Consider the following 19,593-nt stretch of genomic DNA (forward strand, 5'->3'; position numbering starts at 1 on the left):
ATTTATCAGCGCCAGTATTTGGCCTTGCCCTAAAGAGAATATTTACGTTAATATAGAAACGCAGGCAAAAGTAGATCTAAGTAGAAAGTTTTCAATCATTATTAGCTGAAAGCACTCAAAGAGAAAACTTAACCGGTATCAAATAGTTGCAGGTAATCAAGGCGAAAGATTATTGACCAACAGCACAGGTACTAAACTAAGTGCCTTGCCAAGCATTTGTAAGCGTCTGTCCTAACGAATGTCTGGCTTTTGACGCTCAGGTATTAAGTTTGCATTTATTCTTAAATATTGCGAATGTGGGATGTAGTCTTTATTCTGATAATTTTATTATTGATGTCTGTTAGGCTATAACTAATAATCTGTTATTTATTTCCGTTGATTCATATGATATCGTGTTTATGGTAGCAAAGTGGGTGTTATCGCCAATGTTATTAATAACTCGATTGATAACCAACCTCTAGTTTGTAACTATTTGACTTATCCTAGATAAAAATTAGCGCAACAGGTTTAAGTAATTTGTCATAGAGATTCATTTTGCTAACCTAAATAGTTTTGTTTAAACCATTTTGTCAATCATAAAAGTGTTGAGCGTATTCGTGTCCTGCAATCATAAGAATAATAACCTGTATTCTTTTATCATTAAATACATATCCAGCTTGGAGACAATCAGCGTACAAGGTCATCGCCTTTTCTCTGTCTATTTAATAAAGCCTATGTATAGCTTTCCAAGTCTGTACATTAGTCTTATGTCATAATGTGTTTCCCATCGCCCAACTGTTAGAAGTTCGCAAAAATGTATTTGTTAGCAGAAGTTCGCTACTACCAATACCTAAATATCAATAAAATCAATTTATAAACCCTTTTTTGCTTTTTTGGCAACTATAGATTCTTTTCATGACAAATTCGCTCTTTTACCTCATATTCAGTTTGTTGTTTTGAATTTTATGAAATGTTTTTTCCTTCAAAAGCTAGACGATGGGGACACTGAACTTCATACTGATTCTCGTTGCAATCAGCGTTGCTCCTTTAGATGCGTTTGATCTTTTCAAGAAAGATCATTTGATACCCTCCGATGGATTCCATGATATGCTGGGTCTGGTTCCATTCTGGCTATCAGAGGGCTTCCCGGACCAAGGCCTGAAGCGTACTTTAGGAAGTAAGTTGTGCTTTTAGACAGTATACTATGATTTTGAATCCACATGCTGATGGCTTGTTTCTTGAATGAATATTGATAATGACTATCATTTATTCGACCTTCGTATGCGTTTAAAGCGTGGAAAATGCTCTTAAAACCCTGTACATTGTTAAAGGCAATATAGATTCTTAAAACCTATAGTTTTTTTGATCTAGGGCTTCGAATGTGACGTCATAAAATACTTGTAACGGAATATTTCCTTTTGAAAGAAAGACACGTTATTAAAGACCTTGCCTTGGTTGAAAACAAACGAGCTAAATATTATGAAATTTTTTTATGATGTGAAACATTGGGAAGCTGTAGTATAACAGAATAGTTTTATTTGTCAAGTTAATTGTCCATTGAACTTTGAGTAATGCTTTTCCTTGCAAAAAACCCGTTTTGACAAAGTATTTCACATTTGATCAGCCGATTAATATCCTACAGTATTCTCAAATAATTTTGAGCGATGACTCAAAAAGAAAAACAAAAACAAGTCTTAAATAGTTTCCAAGAAGGTTGTACGCTATCGGTTGCAGATCCTCCTAAACGTATACAAAATTTTCTGCTGCTAGTGCGCTCTTGCTACTAAACAAGCGAAAGAATTAAAGAAGAATGGCATTGTACAGAAGCTAAAAGAAAATGAGGTTTTAGTGTCTGCGTAGACATTCAGTTAAAAAAACTTTACAGGAAACCATGAACAAAAACAATACAATAAAAATTCGCCACGATATTCTATTGGCCATTTATCCATCAATTTCTAATAAATTAGGCGAGCTTGAATTTTCAAACTTGTCTTTGCTTTAGGCCGTATGATATAAAAATTCCAAAATGTACGTTTATGACGTCACGCTTGAAAAGCTTATCGACGAATTATCAATGTTACTGGCTTGTGTTGAATCCACTTGAAATAGCAAACTCGCCTCGTCCACTTGATGACTTGATTGATTTGATGTCTATGTTTGTATAGAGCCATCAGTACAAACATGCAATCAGCTTTTGATGTTTATGCCCAAACCACCAAACATCTGACTGGTGATTCTTTGGTGAAGTACTTGCATCACTGAATGCGTCAGAACGTGCCTTAAGCTGAACTCTAATGCATGTTGTTATACGACGGTTCGTTTCACTTGAGAACTGTAATGAAAAGATGACCCCTGTCAGACCTTAGTTTATAGCTGTGTTAGTCGGTTGTTTATGAGTATACCTGTAGTAATTCTTGTTATACTTTCTGTCGCCATAGCCTAATGCCACCGCAGCTGTTTGGGAGGCCAAATGTTTTGAACGGTGTAAAGACAGACATTCTGATCCACATCGCACATTCAGTCGAAAAATTTTTATTCTTCTTTCTTGCTGATCCCCACCTATTGATACTCTGTTTCAAAGAACACAAAATATTCAGTCACTGCTATTTTCTAAAAATTTTATACTTCTAAATATTAAGAATTCGCACCCCAAATATTAGATATTTTCAAAATTTCGATTGTGAACTCTCAGACCCTAAATATAAGAATGGACAACCTCGGAGAGAAAACCTCCCCTGGAAACATTCTTCGTTGGTGGAAATGCCTGTCGCTAACATGATATCAGAAAAGGGGTTTTTAATTTAAGTTCGCCAAACTCGTTTCAATCAGTTTGTCAAAGTTACAATTCGATGAGGTCTGAGAATCATCGTCTATAACTCTCTCTAAAATTTTCCATATAGATTTATTAAAAGTTTCAATAGTATTTGCTGGATATTTCTTTTAAAATCCATTTCAGTCTTCAGATTTCTCACAATCTTTTAAGTTATTTCTTTAGTCACCAAAAAGGCAAAGGCTAAACTAGGAGGTCTATGAAATACCCACTTTGTTTCTCGACAGACTTACAGCGACATAAGTGTAAGCTGTCGACTGTTCTCTTACCATAGTAGATGACTTTCAATCCATGTCTTATTTTCATGCAGGAAATAACATCATTGCTTTCTTTTGCGTATTTATTGGCGATGTTGTAAATGTTAGTAAAATGACTGTTTTTTAGCCAAAAGAGACAATCTCCCCACATCATGGGAAACATTGACGTCTCAATCAACTGGTACAAAAACCTATACAATACAAGGTAGATGCAGTCTAGATGGAAAATTTGCCGTAGAAAATGCTGTCCTTGAAAACAAAAAGGTTGGAAATTGTGAAAACCCATCTCTAAAAATGGTGTTTGACAAGATATTCCCTAGTATTGATGTCATGAAAACAACACAACAGCTGATCAATCCAGACTCTTTCTTCTTTGAAAAACTCGAAATTAACAGAGGGACCAAAGAGGTGACAGTAGAGGCGAAAGCAAAAGATTCTTGGCGACTTCTAAGCGGAGATAACTTTGTTCTTGGCGGTGCCTCTCTAACACTTGGTTTTAAGGCCGGTGAACCTGTTGACGGTGTTAATAGCTGGAAAATCAAAGCCGAAGGTGAGGTTTTTGGATTACTTTTTGTCTTCTCTAAAAGCTCTTTTGCCTAAGATAAAGACTTGGTATACAAGCCTGCATATTGCAAACGAAAGCCTTGAAGAGAACACAATTGTTTGACCACGCTATATTTTCTAACATAGTACCTACATGTCTTGTCATATACTTATGTGGGCAAAAACTTGGACCATTGACGAGTTTGACCATAATTCTGTTAATGAAGGAAAATTTCTTTACAGTAATTAGCAGAGCAGTGTATACCTCTTGTCTCTTCGAATATGGCGAAGTTTTAAGAATACTTATTCTCCGATACCTTGCAGCTATGCATTGCTGCTTCTTTTAATAACCACATTGTGATTTAGCATATTCTCACAATACCCTTCATAGTACGACAAAATGAACCAAACAAAGAAATCAACCTATAAATGGCTTTGAAAAAAGCAAACATTAGCGTAAACTAAAGCTTTTAGTCTGACACTCTTCAGAGTTTAAAACGTCAGAACATAGATCGAAAACTCTACGCTAAGAAATATACATACCCAGTTGTGGATTGAAATAGACCAATCAGAAACACAAGCACATGACTGTTAAGGTTGACCAATCAGTGCCAATTGCCTATTGAGATGTTACCAATGGAGTCCTAACGTGAAAATGAACTCCTTCTGTCTACACAATAACGGTTTCTTTCTTGCTTATGTAGATAGAGTTTTGTACCACCAAAAGATTATTTAATTCAACCTATCATTCTCAAATAAACTAAGTGCATTTATTCTCTTGAAAACAGGAACGGTTGGTGTATCTGCTCACAGTCTGAAAATGGTTATTGACAAGCCAAAAAACGAAGCCTCTCTACCGTTCCAATGGAAAATAGATTCCCTCCTTATGGTAGATTTAATGGGCATTTTTGGAATTACCATGTCCCAACTTAACTTTCTGGCCATTGGCCTTGATACAGGGAAGCTAGAAGGTTTGACATTTGAAAATCCAGACTGTAATGGACAAATCGATTTGATAAAAGATCCAACCCAGCGAACATCAGAAACTTTTCAGATTGTCTGCAAGGCATCGATCTCAAATTCTGCTGCTTTCAGAGCCGGCGACGTTTACTTGATTATGACAAGAGCAGCTGGTCAAGTTGTGAGACCAGCGATTGTTATCGATGTTGCAGATACGATTAACATTCAAGAAACATTGGAGAATTTCATATCTGAGGGAGCTTTCATAAGCGATTTTGCAATGCTTGGAAGAATAGAACGCAACTGCATTATCATGATAGCCAAGGATGAAATCGTCATGGTAGAAAACAAAAAGCTTATGGATGTGGTAAAGCCCTTTATAACCGAATACGACACCAAGATGATTCCTGAAGGTGTACACGTCAGAGTGATGATACCTCTGAAAGGTAATTTACTATCAACAATTGCTAGTGTCTGGCTCCCGGGTGTTTGTAGTATCTTCTCTATATCATTGCAGATGCAGCTTTCTATATCATTGCAGATGCAGCTTTCTATATCATTGCAGATAAAGTTTCTTATACTCTCTCGACTATAAAGTAGAAAATTTTATCAGAAGATATAGAATTTTTCAAAACACAAGGATTTGAGAAACATCAAAATAGTATGCAAAATGTGAACAAAAGGAGGTACTATTTTAAGTTGCTGTTTTTGCTTCAAGGACTAGCGATTGCCAGTTTTGGTGTCAAGACTAATAGGCCTATAAATAAATAGTTAAGAAATGTAAATGATCCTTTCTTTGAATACCTGACCAGGAGACTGTTGAAAAATACTAGATTGTTTGCTTTCTCCTTCAGTTTGAGGTAGAGTTTGCATCTTTTTGTTTTAATCTAGGCTAAACAATAACAAATCTTGGGAGTCATGGGTTCAATGTGCTTTAATATGAAAAATGTAAGGCACAGATCTCTCCTTTTTATTTAATACCTTAAAGGCAATCTGTCTCGTTGTGGATTGGTTAACGAGAACAATAGCTGGAACAATAGCCTAAACACGATTCCAGCGCTCCGCCATATTTTTTACAATGCCATAAATTGAAGAGGGGCTGGAAACAATAAAAATCCCTTTGTTCTTATAACCAATCAACGTCGTGACAGATTGCCTTTAACTACGATATTAATCGGTTCCCTGCTTCAACTGTTGATTGAACTTAAAGATATATCTTTTATTGGAATGCTCTGAAACTAACACTGAACCTGCTGTAACTAACACTGAACCTGCTGTAACTAACACTGAACTTGTTGTAACTTGCAGCAAATATGCAAAGTCAAAAAGATTGCAAGGAAAATTTACCAGCAGAAGTACCCGATCAGCTTGCAGTCACAATAAAGATAACAACCGGTGGGTTAAGTTTTTCATTCCCCGAGCAGTTTAAGAGCGACATGCCTAAGTTCCTGAAGTGTTTGGATCCTCAAATCAAAGCAGAGCTTCCAAGGCAACTCTTCCCCCCTTCGGCAGGACCAATTGACATAAAGGAGATAACTATCGGTCAAGGAAGATCCTTTAAGATTACAGTTGTTTTGAAAGGACCATTTGTCTTTATGGGAGGGAAGATCAAAGTTAACGATCTTGAGGTAACAATTACAAAGCAGAAAGGTGATGATCTTCAAATTGCTGGTGTAACCACGATAACAGTAGGGAAATTGGCTGTTGGTTTGACATTAGAGAAACAGGGAAACAAGTATGCTTTGTCAGCTTATGTGGAAAGTTTTAAACTGGATCAACTGCAGGAGATGATTGGACCAAACACTCTGCTCGAATTTATTAGCTTGTTGGGAAACTTAAAAGATTTCGGTATTAAAGAATTCAAGCTTGTGAAAAAATTTGGCAAAGGAGAAGAGCACAAGTCACTAAGGTTTGCCTCTTTATTTTTGTATTTTTTTATATACGATGTTGTCCATGGGTTGCTTTAACGATTGTTGAATATTACAACGTTGTGAGCTTTTTGGCGAGAATGAACTTTAAAGCAGGGGCGTCATGACACCTGTATATCCAGAAGGCAAGCTTTCTATTTAAAGATAAATTTTCCAATTTTTTTCCAACTAGTAATCTATGATGTATTATGTGCCATAAGAAAGTTTTCTGACTTTTTAGAATTGCTGGAAAGCCAATCCTTTGGGGCTGGGAGAACTGCTACATCGAGGGACTCATCTGGAAGCCGAGAAAAGGCACAGATCAACCAACCACAGCCGTTGCAGTTGGCATTGTCATTGAAGGAATTCGATTGGACAAGATCATGGAGAGAATTTTTGGCAGCAATCTTTTTTCGGTTGCATGGTTTTCTGAAATGACTGCATGTAGGTGACAGGATCTTTTGCTTCGTTGTTTCATTAGTATTTTGTGTATCCACCATATTTCTATTGTTGGCTCGGCAAGTTGGTCTGTAAAATTGCTTGAAAGTAGATAAAAATCGCCTTTGTTTTTATCGCTAGTTGGTAAGTAGTAGTTTGAAATGCTAAAGTACATTAAAGCACTCATATTCTCTTGAAAATTTGCTTTTTAATAGGCATTTTGTATTGTGCTATTTTGTAAATTTATTGAGGCCCATACGATCTGTTACGAAAGTTTTTTTGTTTCATTTCAGTGATTATAGTTTCCAATGCAAACGGTGAGGTAGAAACGTCTTCAGATAAAAAAGGTAAAGCAAACGATGTTGGCGATGCTCAGAAAGGCAAATCTGATGCTCCGTCAACCGAAAACAGTGCTCCTGGCAAACGATCTGATATCCGCGAAGCAGATGAGTTTTATCCGGTGTTCGAACGAAGCAGAAGGAACCTTGGGCCACATTTCGCGTATTTGCGAAACATCAGAAAGGTAAAGGACCGCTCTGTTACTTTGAAATGCGTTGGCAGTGATTTTTATTCGTTAACATTCGTTGCTAGACATTATTTCTCTCAATCAATCAATTAAGTATAATTTGAAAAAATTCATTGTATTTTCAGAAACAAGGGAAGCGAGTCAGACCCATTTTTGAGCCAAACACAGGTGAAGTGTATGGAAGGAATCATGTTCATAAGAAAAACAGAAGATTAGAAGTTGAGAACCGGGCACTTCTCAAGAGAGCTGGAACAAAGCCAAAGTCTGAGAGCACGGGCAGTGATGATAGCAAAAAAACTGACGAAGAAGGGAAGGAGGAAGAAGAAGAAAAAGAAGATGTGGTTAAATTTAATGTTCCGTATCTTAGTTCAAGAGACATAGAGAAAGGTTAGCTTATGCACATTTCCTCTGTTCTAAGAACAAATTGGGTAAATTTGAATAGTTCTAGGAATACGCCTGCAGTTCGTGAAATTTTCATTGGGGATGTTTCTGGGGATGTCTCTTTTCTGAGCAACGATCTCTCAGGGATGATGCGGATGCCTAGGACACTGAAATTTGGAACAATGTCACCCTAATTTGTTATAATCTCAATTTCAGGATTAACTTTTGTGGGGATTTTCAATATTCCACAAGACAATGGTTGTTTTGGAGATTCCTTGTGCCTTTGGCTTGCTGAAAAGGTCGGCAAGGATGCGACAATCGAGATTTCAGGAACGATATCAAAGTCAGGTTTCAAGTTTGGTGCAAAGTTTTCTGGTACTATCCCAGTAAATGAAGACGGTTCACTTGCATTGCAATCAATAGCGTTGGAACTGGAGCTAAGTGGCAAAAAGTCATCTGTTAAACTGGAATGTACATTGTATTGGAACATTCCTGAGAATCTTGGTTCCGGTCATGTGCAGTTCATAGGTTCGTTTATTTGCTTGATATTTCTTGGAACAACCTGGCCATAGGGAAAATGCAGGCAGCACTGTTTAGCAGCAAAGTAAAACGTCCAATATCATTTGGGGTTAATTTAGCTTTTCGATTGATAAAGAAACTGTGGCACCCTCTTTAGAATTTTAATGTCTTGATTCTTTTGTTGATTTTCTAATTATAAGTAAAAACGATATGAACATTTTAGGAACCCTACGTAGATTCAATATTCAAATGTGAATGTGTACATTTTTAATGGGTACCACAAAATGGATTGCAAAGAGTTGGATTCTTGAGAATCCTATAAATTTTAAATGGAATTTTATATCCATGTAAAGTTCTTTTGATGCACGAGGCTTTGAGTCTTGTACTTTGGCAGATCTTTTCAGTGTGAGGGAATCAGGTTGCAATATTCTTTTAATAATAAAAATTAAACAACTGATGAGCATCAGAAGGAAAATAGGTCAAACATTTTCATAGATTCAATTTTATAATTTAGGGCTTTTCCAATATAATATTCGGAAAAATTTTTTTTAATTACATTTCTCATAGCTTTTTCCTGTTTGCAGTTTTTTGAGTCTTTTCATTATTCACTTGGGTAATATGAAGATGCCTTGCATTAATCTTCGTCATTACTGTTTTGAATAATCCTAGGTGCCATTGAGGTAAGTCTTACTGGAAAACTTAGCTTACAATTCGCCATGGCTGGAACTTGGAGGAATCCTTTCAAATTCAAATATCTTGCTCTTGCCAACTTGAATCTTGGGATTGGCATATCTGTTGGTGCTGGAGGTGTACTGCCAACGTTCGGTGAGTATGATGACGTTTTCCTCTCAGTAACTTTAATTGAAGCTAGATATCATCTATCTTTGTGCATTATTGATTGGAAATATACATTGAAACACTTAACATTCTAACCAGTTATCGGCTACGAATCCAAATCGTGGGTTCACATTATGGCACTACTTAATGAAAAACAACTTGCTCAGTTCAGGGTGTAGTGTTATGAAGGTAACAGAATGTAATAGGTAATGTGAAGGTAACAGAAGTTTGATTCACAAAACATTTCTCAAAAAAGAACATAAAAAAATTGACAAAAGCTATTTCATAGTGTCAATTAGAGGGACCTATCCCGTTCCACTCCCTAGCTCTACCCTCTATAAATATATCTGTTTAGAAGTCAGCACAAGGGCATTTGGGTTATAACGAGCGCTTTTTTACGTGACATTTCATGCTGAACATGACAAATTTATTATATCAAAAGTTGCTCTGTTGAAAAATCAATTATGGGATTCGCAATAAGAAAGTCTGGTATCATGATACTAATGTAACGCTCACATTTGTTTGAAGAATTATGTTATCCTCTTTGTTTAAGAATTTGGAGGAACTGTTTGGGTTGGTGTGATAGAAGCTGGGCCTAACGATGATGCAATCAAGATCTCAATCTACTTTGGTATCGACTTTAATAAGCCAGATGAGAATTACGTCTTTGGATCCGTTAACAAATTCACCCTTGGCCAGATTTTCAAAGCATTCAAGTTGGGTAAGCCTGCGGTTCCTAGAGTGGTAGCAGAAAGCGGGTTTCCAGAAGGATTAACTGTTTCGTACAGCATGAAGGGTTGGTTCATTTAAAAATCTTTAGTTTTTGCTTTATTAATCTTATTGTCATTGCGTATAGTGTTTGTACCAAAGTATCCTCGGTAAAGCTGCAGAATCTGTGATTCACTAGAAAATATTAACACAGCAAGTCGCTACAAAAATTATGCGCAATTGTATTGAATTTTAGCTTGACATTTTAGCAAGACAGAAATTATAATTGACATTTTTAAAGCTCTTGGCAAAGTTTTTAGTCAGTCAAAATTCATATGTACCTATGACATTTATTCAACAGTGCTTTGAAAAATCATGACAAAAATTTTATGTCAGAAGAAGAGTCAGACGAAAAGCTTTAGTTTACTCAAATGTTTGCTTTTTTCAAAGCCATTTTCACGTTTATGCAGATTTGATCGCGTATTTTGGCCAGTAATAGATAGTGGAAAAATTAGAGGGGTTTAGTGGTTTATGAGGTAAATTTTGAGTGTTCGGTGATGCCACTGCCCTAGATTTGCTGTGTCTTGCAAAGTCCACTTCAAAATAAGAGTTTTGATCGACATCACAAAAGAAAACCCCGAAAAAGTTACCTTGAAGATTCTCTTCACTGCATTCGCCTAACCATTTGGAAAGTTCAATTTTTGTCACTTGAAGTCAGCCTAAACGGCGTCGGATTGTGCTTTTGATTTAAACCTCCTTTTATTTTTTAGATTTAGACGAAAGTATAATACTCTAGAATATTATTTTCAAAATGATTTCGCACTTTCATGAAATTTATGATTTTTTAGAGACATCTTGTATATATGTCTAAACGTAACCAAATGTTCTTAGAAGACTTGTCTTCTTTTATAGGAAAAACAATCGAAGCACTTGATTTAAATATACATAAGGGCTTATACTTCAAGGGAACAATCAATTTCCTTGGCTTCAAGGTTGCTTCAGAAATTCTCATAAGCCCTCCAGAGAAAATTCTTATCGATGTTTCACTTTCGCCGATTGACTGGGCAGGAGGGCTTATAGCCCTAAGAAGGAATGCAACAGATAAAGTCAATGGCCCTAAGGCGTTTATTTACCTCAAGCCAGATTCAGTGACTGTCCAGATAGAGGGATTCATATCCTTACTGGGGATTTCAAGATACGTTTATATAGACGTTTCAGACACAGGCTTCAAATTTCAGATGACAACTGATATATGGGGAATGATTCGCTCAGATTTGATTGTAGAGGCTGCTTACGGCAATTTGCAAGCGCTTCATTTTTCAGTGAGTATCCCTTGAAGTTTATATATTGTTTACTCGAAAAGAGAAGCGTTTTTCATCCCATGATATTCCTTCTTCCGGGATTAAGGGTATTGTATTGTAGATTATTTAATGTTTGTTTCTACAATAGTGAATATACATTAATTAAGACTAACATGAAGCAATTTCAAGGATTGCATAAGACAGTTCATTTACTGCAAAATGAGCATACGCACTTTTTTTCAAGGAACCAAGTTTTTAAGGGTGTTGTCCCCGGTAAATTTCAAGGACCCCATCCTAAGATTTTGTTTTAAATAAAACTATTGATACAGGCAAAGCGTTGTAAGTAGTTAGTTACCTGAGCACCTTTGCACCTTTTTAAATTCGTTTACAAAGCCTACAAAGACTGTCACGGCGTACCGTTAGGGATTCGCAGGACTTTAACAGTGGCATCAGCCACGTAGCTGCAGGGGGCACAGGGGGCTGTGCACCCCGAAATGAAAACTTTGACAAAAACTTGCCCCCTCTTGCTACAGTTTTTCCAAATGATATTTTGAAAAGATTGCATAATTATAATTCCGTGAGCTTGATTTTTTCCAAAAATATCTGTTTGTTATATATCTGTTTTCCTGTTTTAAATCCTGCCCCCCCTCAGGTATCGTTCTTGCTCGAGTTTGCTCACCCTTACCGACATCTACAGCTACGTAGTTGAGTTGCGTAGCATGACCTTTCAGACTAGGGGGATGAAAGGCCTTCTATCGGTTAAATTTTACCGATTGGGACAATAAATAAACAAAACTTTAGATGCAATTTCACGTAATGATAGGCGACTTTACCGACCGTTTGATCATTTTATGGACAAACTGATTTTACCTTCAAACTCTAATTTACAATTTGCACACAATTTTTTACATAATTTGCATGTTTCAGAGGCAGATCAAGAAAATAAAAAAAATAAAAAAAGGAATTGCTGCTGTTTTGTTTTTCAATTAAAAGAATCTTTAAGTGTTTTTGATAAATTGAAGTGTGGCCTCCATAAGGAGTCTATTGGCAAGTACATTTAATTCGGAACTTCCATAAAGTATTAATTCACAAATTTCCGTTGCGGAGAGGTTTGAAATTTTGAGTCCAGGGACTTCAGAAAGCCGACCAAAGAGCTCGTTCCGCATTGGAACAAATGGCAGTGCAGGAAAAATTGCTCATTGTCTTCATCACCTGCGCTACAAATAGTTTATTTAGATAGTAGTTGCACGAATTGGCAGCTCCTGCAATGTGCTCATTTAAAGGAAAATGATTTTTAAAATAGGCTTGATAAGAAGTTAGCAATTACTTTGCTGTAATTTCAAATCCCTAAGAACTGCATTGCTTTGCCTGTATGGGGTAGGAGAGGTCCGGAGGCAGCGAGAAAAAGCCTCTTTTTTGTCATTCAGATCACCTTGGTTAATTCTTACTAATGCATAAATGTTGTGGCAGTATTTAACAATTCCCTAATTTGAGTCGCATTGAGAACAATTTCATGTTGCAGTAGGTATTTTATTTGTGGCATAGAAAAATAGTTTGAAAAAGTCGGCTTCCAAGGAAAAAAAATCAACTACTTTTTTCCGTTAAATTAAATAACAGCTTAAAAAAACTTTTTTTCGAAAGAAGTGAAGAAATTCAATCTAGATTGTTGGAAAGACATGTGCTCAATTGCCGTTTTAAGGAACAAAATTGGTTTCATAAAATTGGTAAACTTGAATTATTGATTTTTGTGCGTATCAGTTTTATTCTGCGGCATAAGATGTTCTTTTGATTCTGTAAGAGTCATTTCATGCCAATGAGGGCAACACTTGTAACCCAATGTCTCAGAATTGCTTTATTTTAGGCACCAATACTAGGCATCCCAAGAACATTGTTCACAACCTTTTTTAGATTTTAAGTTGTTGAAATTAATATGAAGTTGCGTATTCAAGTGGTGGCTCCCCCCTGTTTATATTTTAAAAAAGCAACTTTTTAAATAATTTCTCTACCTGCTTTATAGTTTGTGGCAAATGTTCAAATAGACTTTCATTTGAGACAAATTGCTGATGCTGCAATCAAATATCTAAACATTGCTAAAGACATTGCAGTAAAGAAACTAAAGGAGGCCCAAGAAAGAGTTAAAGAGGCTGAAAAGAAAGTCAAAGACGCTGGGGAAAAAATGAATGGCTGGAAAAAATCTATTGATGATTATCAAAACAAACTAAAGAAAAGAGCTGCTGAAATTGAAGAAGCAAAGAAGGCATTCAAAGCGAGTTGCCAAAAAGAATGCGGTGAAAGTAAGCTATAATTGTGTTTAACCATTATTTTAAGATAATTCTTGTGTTGTTTTTCTTTTAGTTGCCTATGTTTGGGAATGGCCTGTGAGCCTACAAGCTTGTTGGCAATAGAGTCGTGGGACAGAATTCGTGAATCTGGCAATAGATTTGGATAGGCGCTGCCAGAGTATCTGAATTTGTTGGTTTCGTTCTCAAAATTTCCCTCTATTTGTCTTTCTGTTCCGAGCTTGCAACTTGTTATCGTCCTGTTTTTCTGTTTGCTAGTATCCCCTTCCTTAAATGAACTCCAATAAAACTTAGCTTCCTTATTTGTGAGTTACGGACGGTTCAAATAAGGCTTGTTGCCACCGTCGCTCATTGCCAATGTCTTTTTAACTGAGTCTAGAAGATGTGCATTTCTTCTCGTTTAAGTTTGCATACCATTCCTGGATTGGAAGTCAAGATGCTTCAAGATTTGGTGGTGGTGGGTTGGCTGCCCAACTTGGAACAAATGCAAATGGAAAGCTCCTAATATTATTTGCATTGCTGCTTGCGAGATAAAAAAGATGGCCAAAAAGTTCGTTGCATGGGCAGAACAGACTGGTATTAAGGTACACGTTTTTTTTCTACAAGTATCAATCATTTTGAAAAAGAAAATGTATTGGGATGTTGGGCTAACGCAAATAGCTGTGAGTCTCTCATTCATCTGATTTGGGCAAGTTTTCTAAAGTCACTACCCTCTGGAACTATCACTTAAATACCGCATCTGCTGGAGCAGTTATCGTTTTCAATTAAGGGAAGTCTCTTTGTGATGTTTTCAGGCCCTAGGGATTACTCCTTGAAAAACCACTACATCGCTTTTTAAATGGCTTTGAAAAAAGCAAACATTTTGTAAACTAAAGCTTTTCGTCTGACACTCTTCAGAGTTTAAAACATCAGAACATAGACCGAAAACTCTACGCTAGGAAACTCTGAAGAGTGTCAGACGAAAAGCTTTAGTTTTCTAAATGTTTGCTTTTTTCAAAGCCATTTTCAAGTTTTGTACCACCAAAAGATTGTTTACATCGCTTTTTCAAAGAACTGTTATAAAATAATAAGACAAAGCAACAGAAATGCCTCTGATATTCAGAAAAATGTAAGAAATAGTAAAAAAATCAAAAGAGAAGTAGTGGAAGATAACAGCACAAGGAAGAAGAAATGACTTGGAGGGCCATGGAGGGTTTTAAACACTGAAAACACATTGTGAATATTTTTTAGTCTTTTTAATGTCTTTCTCTCTAAATTGAATTTCGCAAAAATGTTCTTTTTGGAAAAGGTTCTCAGCTCAATATCTCTCTTACAAGGCTGAAAATTATATGTAACCCCAGTTTTTAATGCTCTTTAACACTATAAAGAGAAAGTTGACCTTTGAATAAACGTTATATTAAAAAATGTGTTTTTTATGATTTTACCTCCCAATATTTTCAAATTGGATGTAGATAAAAGCATTTTCTCTCTAAGCTACCAAAAGCAATTGTTCGAGTACTGTCTACCGAAAGGTGAACTTGTTTGAGTTGATACTTCATGCAAAATATCTTCTAAGCGATATAACTATGATAGAAAACATTATTCTTTGTCAGTTAACTAAAAACTCTAGCTAGAGTCGAAACGTTTATTCATTTATGCAACTGGATTTGTCACTATTTAACCGGAATGTTACAACTAACCTCTTTAAATGTAATTTAAATGTAATTTTATGGATTTTCTTTGTGGAATACTGGATTGTCAATGTAATTTCATTGACCCTTTGTCAAATACTGGATTGTCAATGTAATTTCATGGACTCTTTGTCAAATACTGGATTGTCAATGTAATTTCATGGACCCTTTGTCAAATACTGGATTGTCGATGTTCTGATTTCACGAATTTTCTGTCAAAAATTGGATTGTCACTGGATTCTAGTCAATAAAAGTAAAAAACTACCATTACAATGTCTTATTTTGTTGCCGTCATTGTTATTTGTCAGCTAACTGCTCTTGTGATCTAACATTTATTGTGCCTAACCATAGCAGCCTTCTCGATTCTTGTTAAAGCAATAATCAATGCACTTGTGTTATTCTTTTTGTACTTGTTATCGGTAAGCTTTTTAGTCTGACAACTCTTACTGATTAGAACACCATTCTTTTCAGATTTTGATTGGACTCTCAGAAGTAGGAAAAGGACTCATTGATGTTGGAAAAGGCTTTGTGAAAATGGCTGAAAAATTGGTTGGTTTTGCCGGCGATGTGCTGAAGTTTGTGCAAGATGTAGTAGAAGTTGGAATAGAAATTTCGAAAAAGGTCATGAATTGGATTGGGGACAATTTGTTTAAAGTAGATATGCTTGAACTTAGAGGCAAGCTCACCAGTGACTTTAATGCATGCATTGGTATAACATGCAAATTTGTTATTTTTGGATTGAAAGCTGATTACAAAGGTGATTTGTGCGTCAATTTAAAGTTTTGGGAGAATCTTGCTGCTGAGACGGTAGAGGAAAAATACGCGGGGACAAAGAAGATGATCCTAGAAGTGCCGAACATTGATGGGAAAGGACGAGAGTATGAAAATGATAAAAAAGATCTTGATAAGAAAGAAGGAGACATTCAGAAAGATGTGGAAAAAGAGACAAAGGATCGACGAAAGAGAGACTATGTCCCTACTGCCGAGGAAATGTATTACAGACGACTTGCAGAGGAGCCCTTGCCAGCAGTCGTCACAAGAAGTACATCCACAGTGAACGCCTTTAAGAATGGCGCACCTTGGATATTGGTGCAAGATTTTGACAATAGAAACTTTGATCACACACCTCAGGAGGACTCAAATATTCCAGCAGAGAAACGAACACTTGATGAAGGTAATTCATTTTATTACTTGTCAATATTAAATTTTAAAGAAAATGCGGCCGCTTTAACTCTTCAGTGTAAATTGACAGGTTTTCTGTCTTTAACGTGTTTCCTTTGTTTGTCACTCTAACAAGCTGCACCAACAGAAAATATTTTACATATTCAAGTTAGCAATGCAAACTTTGTATATTTTTATTTCAAACAGAAATAAATCAAACTGGAAGATTTGTTGTTGGGGTTTTAATATTAGTACTCATGCTTGCAATATAAGATAAAGCAAAAACCTTTGAACCTCTGTCTATGAATGCGCTAGAAACATTTACCAATAACTTTTTTCTCTTTCATATCAAGACTGGCACAAACACCGCGCTACACCATGCGTGCAGATCAGCAAAGTGATTGGCAAGTACAGCATGATTGCCGATGGACTAAGATCACTGCATGATTCGATGGTCAATGTTCGTGAGGGTTACCAAACAACGAAGAGGACTATGCAACAGGGTGTCGATGGCCTTGGATATGAGATCAGGTCCACGGGTAAGCATTCATACAGCCATGGTCATCTTTTAGTGAAAAAATTTAAAAATGGTACTGAAATGTTACGCCATCAGAAGCATGTTTTTAGAATTTATGGAGTCTGGTAGAAAACCAGGAAACAACTTTAAACTGCAAAATCAGTTTAATTTGTTGCAAATAGTGCGAGAAATGGTAAATGAAAGATGCGACTGCACTACAAGGAATGCAGACTGGGCTTATTGAATGATGTTGTTTTGTTCTGGTTCACAGATTTTAGCAGCAAATTAATTGTCAAGAAAAGAGCTTGTGCTCCTGTAGTCATATCTAAGCCAATTTGAAACGCATTAAACTGATTCTCTTTCAGGTTATGTAGCCCAAATTTGAAAAATCTAAAATTAAATTTGTTCTGATTCCATCACGTTTGATGGTTGCTGTTAACAGCAAATTGCTGCAAGCTCAAAATGCTATACTGAATGGTAATGACTTATATAAAACGATTGGGTATTTTATTTTCAGAAATGAAACATAACATGACACACGAAGAGCGAGGGGATCTCTACCATTGGTATGACAAAGCCAAAGATGGTAAGAAATGTCTTGCAAATACTTCTAGCCAGTTGACAATATACGCTAATCTCCTTTGGGTTTATGATAAACTACGACGCTATATTGAGTTTCTGGAAATTTACAATAACTTATTTATTCTTGAAATATATTGTTTACTATGCTTAATCTTCGCTTCCAAAGGCATGGAGAAATGGGATTCGAAGGCAAGAAACCTTTTAACAGACGAGCACAACCTCATGATGCCAAGATTTAGAAGTCAAATTGAGCACATATTGAAGAAGGAAAAGAACCAGAACTTTGATGGTTATATGAATGAATTACACGAGGTTGGGCAAGCAGCATACAAGAGGTCAAACATTCCATCTGAGAGCAGCATCGCTGCTGCCAAGGAGCTTCACAGGATCAAAAAGGTGAAATGCTTGTTTGATTTATAACTTGAAAATATTTTTCTGCTTTTTTATATTTTTTTTTATTTGCAAGGTCAACTATGAAGTACCTTCAAATTTACATTCAAATACTGTCTCGATTTTTTGGTCCATCATCTGAAGGTTTTAGCTCAAATAACTCATTTATTGGGAAATAAAGTTTGAAAATTCGGGAGTTTGTGCTGGCTTTTGACATTCTTACTTTTAAGACTAATTTATCTTTCAATTCTTTGAAAATTGCTTTTTGTAGCCCCTTAGCGGAGCGGTTAACATTTGTTGGCTAACTTTCATTTAAGATCGTTCTTTATACAGTAAAGGACTAGCTGCTAGGAATGTAATAAACAATAGCGTTTTATCAATAGGGAATCGACCTTTTCTAAAACAAAAGTATTTTTGAAGTGATTGCAAGGACATTTAAGTTAAAAAAGTTTAGTCGAAAGTCTTCATTCTTTAGGCAAAGGAAGTGGTTTTGGAGAATCTTTAATAAAAAGAACAAGAGGCTGTTTCTCTGACCTCCGAGTAATTATTTTCAATCCCTCTCTCTATCCCTTTCTAACCAGTGGTGGTAGATGCGAATGCTGTTCTCTGCTAAATATATTTTGTATCAAATTTTAATACGAGTAATTATAGAGATCTCCATATTCCAAAGCTAAACCTTAAATCCACCCAAAAAGGATTTCATTACTCGGGCATTAGACCTGGAATGACTTTCAAGTTAATATCAGAGAACTGTCATCGCTACGCCTTTTGAAAACAAATCTTAAGAGGCATACTCTAGCCCCCCTCAAAAAACGACTCAATGAATGGTCAGGTTTATTCAATTACTTAGTTTAAGATTATTTTTGTATTTATATCCTTTGTTTAAGATTATTTTCAAGTTGAACTTTTTACTGAAAGGATATTGTCGTTAAGTAATTATTACTGATAATATCATTATTATTTTATCTTTGCAGTACCCTTATCCTTTTTCATTGCAGGATCTTGTTGACTTGGTACAGGGTGACGAATCAAACCACTTGAGGTTCGGTGCTAAAGTCAGAAGCATCCAAACAAACATACGTGGATTGAAACGATCCATGGAGAGATGCAACTAGACTGCTATCAACGAGAATAACGCTACAAAATCATTAACTAAAGACGCAACTGTATGCTAATCTATTTCAAAATTTTGTTTGTTTAATTACTTACATGAGCTTAAAGATGTGAATGCAGAGTCTACCTCCTTGTGCCACTCTTTTCGCCTACCTTTCTTTTTTCAATGGCATTGACAACGGTTTCCCTAAGAACATTTTGTTAAAATGTATATTTCTCGGCTTTTTGCACCTTTATTTCAAGAAACAGTTTATCAAAATGACGCTGATCATGAACACCTAGACGATTTAAGCAACTAATGCAAATATGACTTAAGTAAACACAAAATGAATTTGCGAATGACTTAGGAGTTCCCTCGAGTTTGCAAGGGACTGAGGAATCGAGTGTCAAAAGCTAAGGAGTAAACTAAATAATCGTTAAAATCTTCAAATCTTAACGATTTGGTTTTTGTTGTATGTATTTCTATCTGTGTCAAAAAATAACACTTGAAAGGTCTATCAGAAAATATCACTGCTGCCATTTTTACATAGAAAAAAGGTGCTGCTGAGATCGTGGAATTTCTCTTATGTAAACAAAGGATTAGGATTGGAAAAGAATATAAGAAACTGTATTTTATACTTCTGATTAGAGTAAAGTGACATTCTAATAATGATGCTAAAATGTATATAGTGTTT

General features: G+C 35.9%; 1 protein-coding gene across 1 annotated transcript; it reads left to right on the forward strand.

Annotated features, from left to right (window-relative positions):
• The first annotated feature begins 103 nt into the window (after window positions 1–103).
• LOC135683498 (uncharacterized) lies at window positions 104–19,034 on the forward strand. Its single transcript, XM_065198799.2, has 19 exons — window positions 104–260; window positions 969–1,156; window positions 3,194–3,616; window positions 4,398–5,015; window positions 5,878–6,478; window positions 6,718–6,920; window positions 7,208–7,437; window positions 7,566–7,827; window positions 8,038–8,349; window positions 9,010–9,165; window positions 9,731–9,973; window positions 10,798–11,207; window positions 13,204–13,480; window positions 13,892–14,070; window positions 15,628–16,330; window positions 16,671–16,856; window positions 17,352–17,420; window positions 17,583–17,812; window positions 18,805–19,034. The coding sequence occupies exons 2-19, from the start codon at window positions 976–978 to the stop codon at window positions 18,919–18,921; spliced, it is 5,400 nt and encodes a 1,799-aa protein (XP_065054871.2). The 5' UTR covers window positions 104–260; window positions 969–975; the 3' UTR covers window positions 18,922–19,034.
• The last annotated feature ends 559 nt before the right edge of the window (window positions 19,035–19,593 follow it).

The sequence above is a fragment of the Rhopilema esculentum genome, chromosome 17 (genome assembly GCF_057945365.1).
Source record: "Rhopilema esculentum isolate cy_ngs chromosome 17, ASM5794536v1, whole genome shotgun sequence".
Taxonomy (NCBI): Eukaryota; Metazoa; Cnidaria; class Scyphozoa; order Rhizostomeae; family Rhizostomatidae; genus Rhopilema; species Rhopilema esculentum.

What these genes read in the sequence shown, in the direction of transcription:
- LOC135683498 (XM_065198799.2), top strand. Translation starts at nt 976, where the DNA reads ATGGGGACACTGAACTTCATACTGATTCTCGTTGCAATCAGCGTTGCT. An exon ending in CTGGAAAATCAAAGCCGAAG is followed by an intron (nt 3,617 to 4,397) that starts GTGAGGTTTTTG and finishes TCTTGAAAACAG; the next exon opens with GAACGGTTGGTGTATCTGCT. An exon ending in GTATGACAAAGCCAAAGATG is followed by an intron (nt 17,421 to 17,582) that starts GTAAGAAATGTC and finishes TCGCTTCCAAAG; the next exon opens with GCATGGAGAAATGGGATTCG.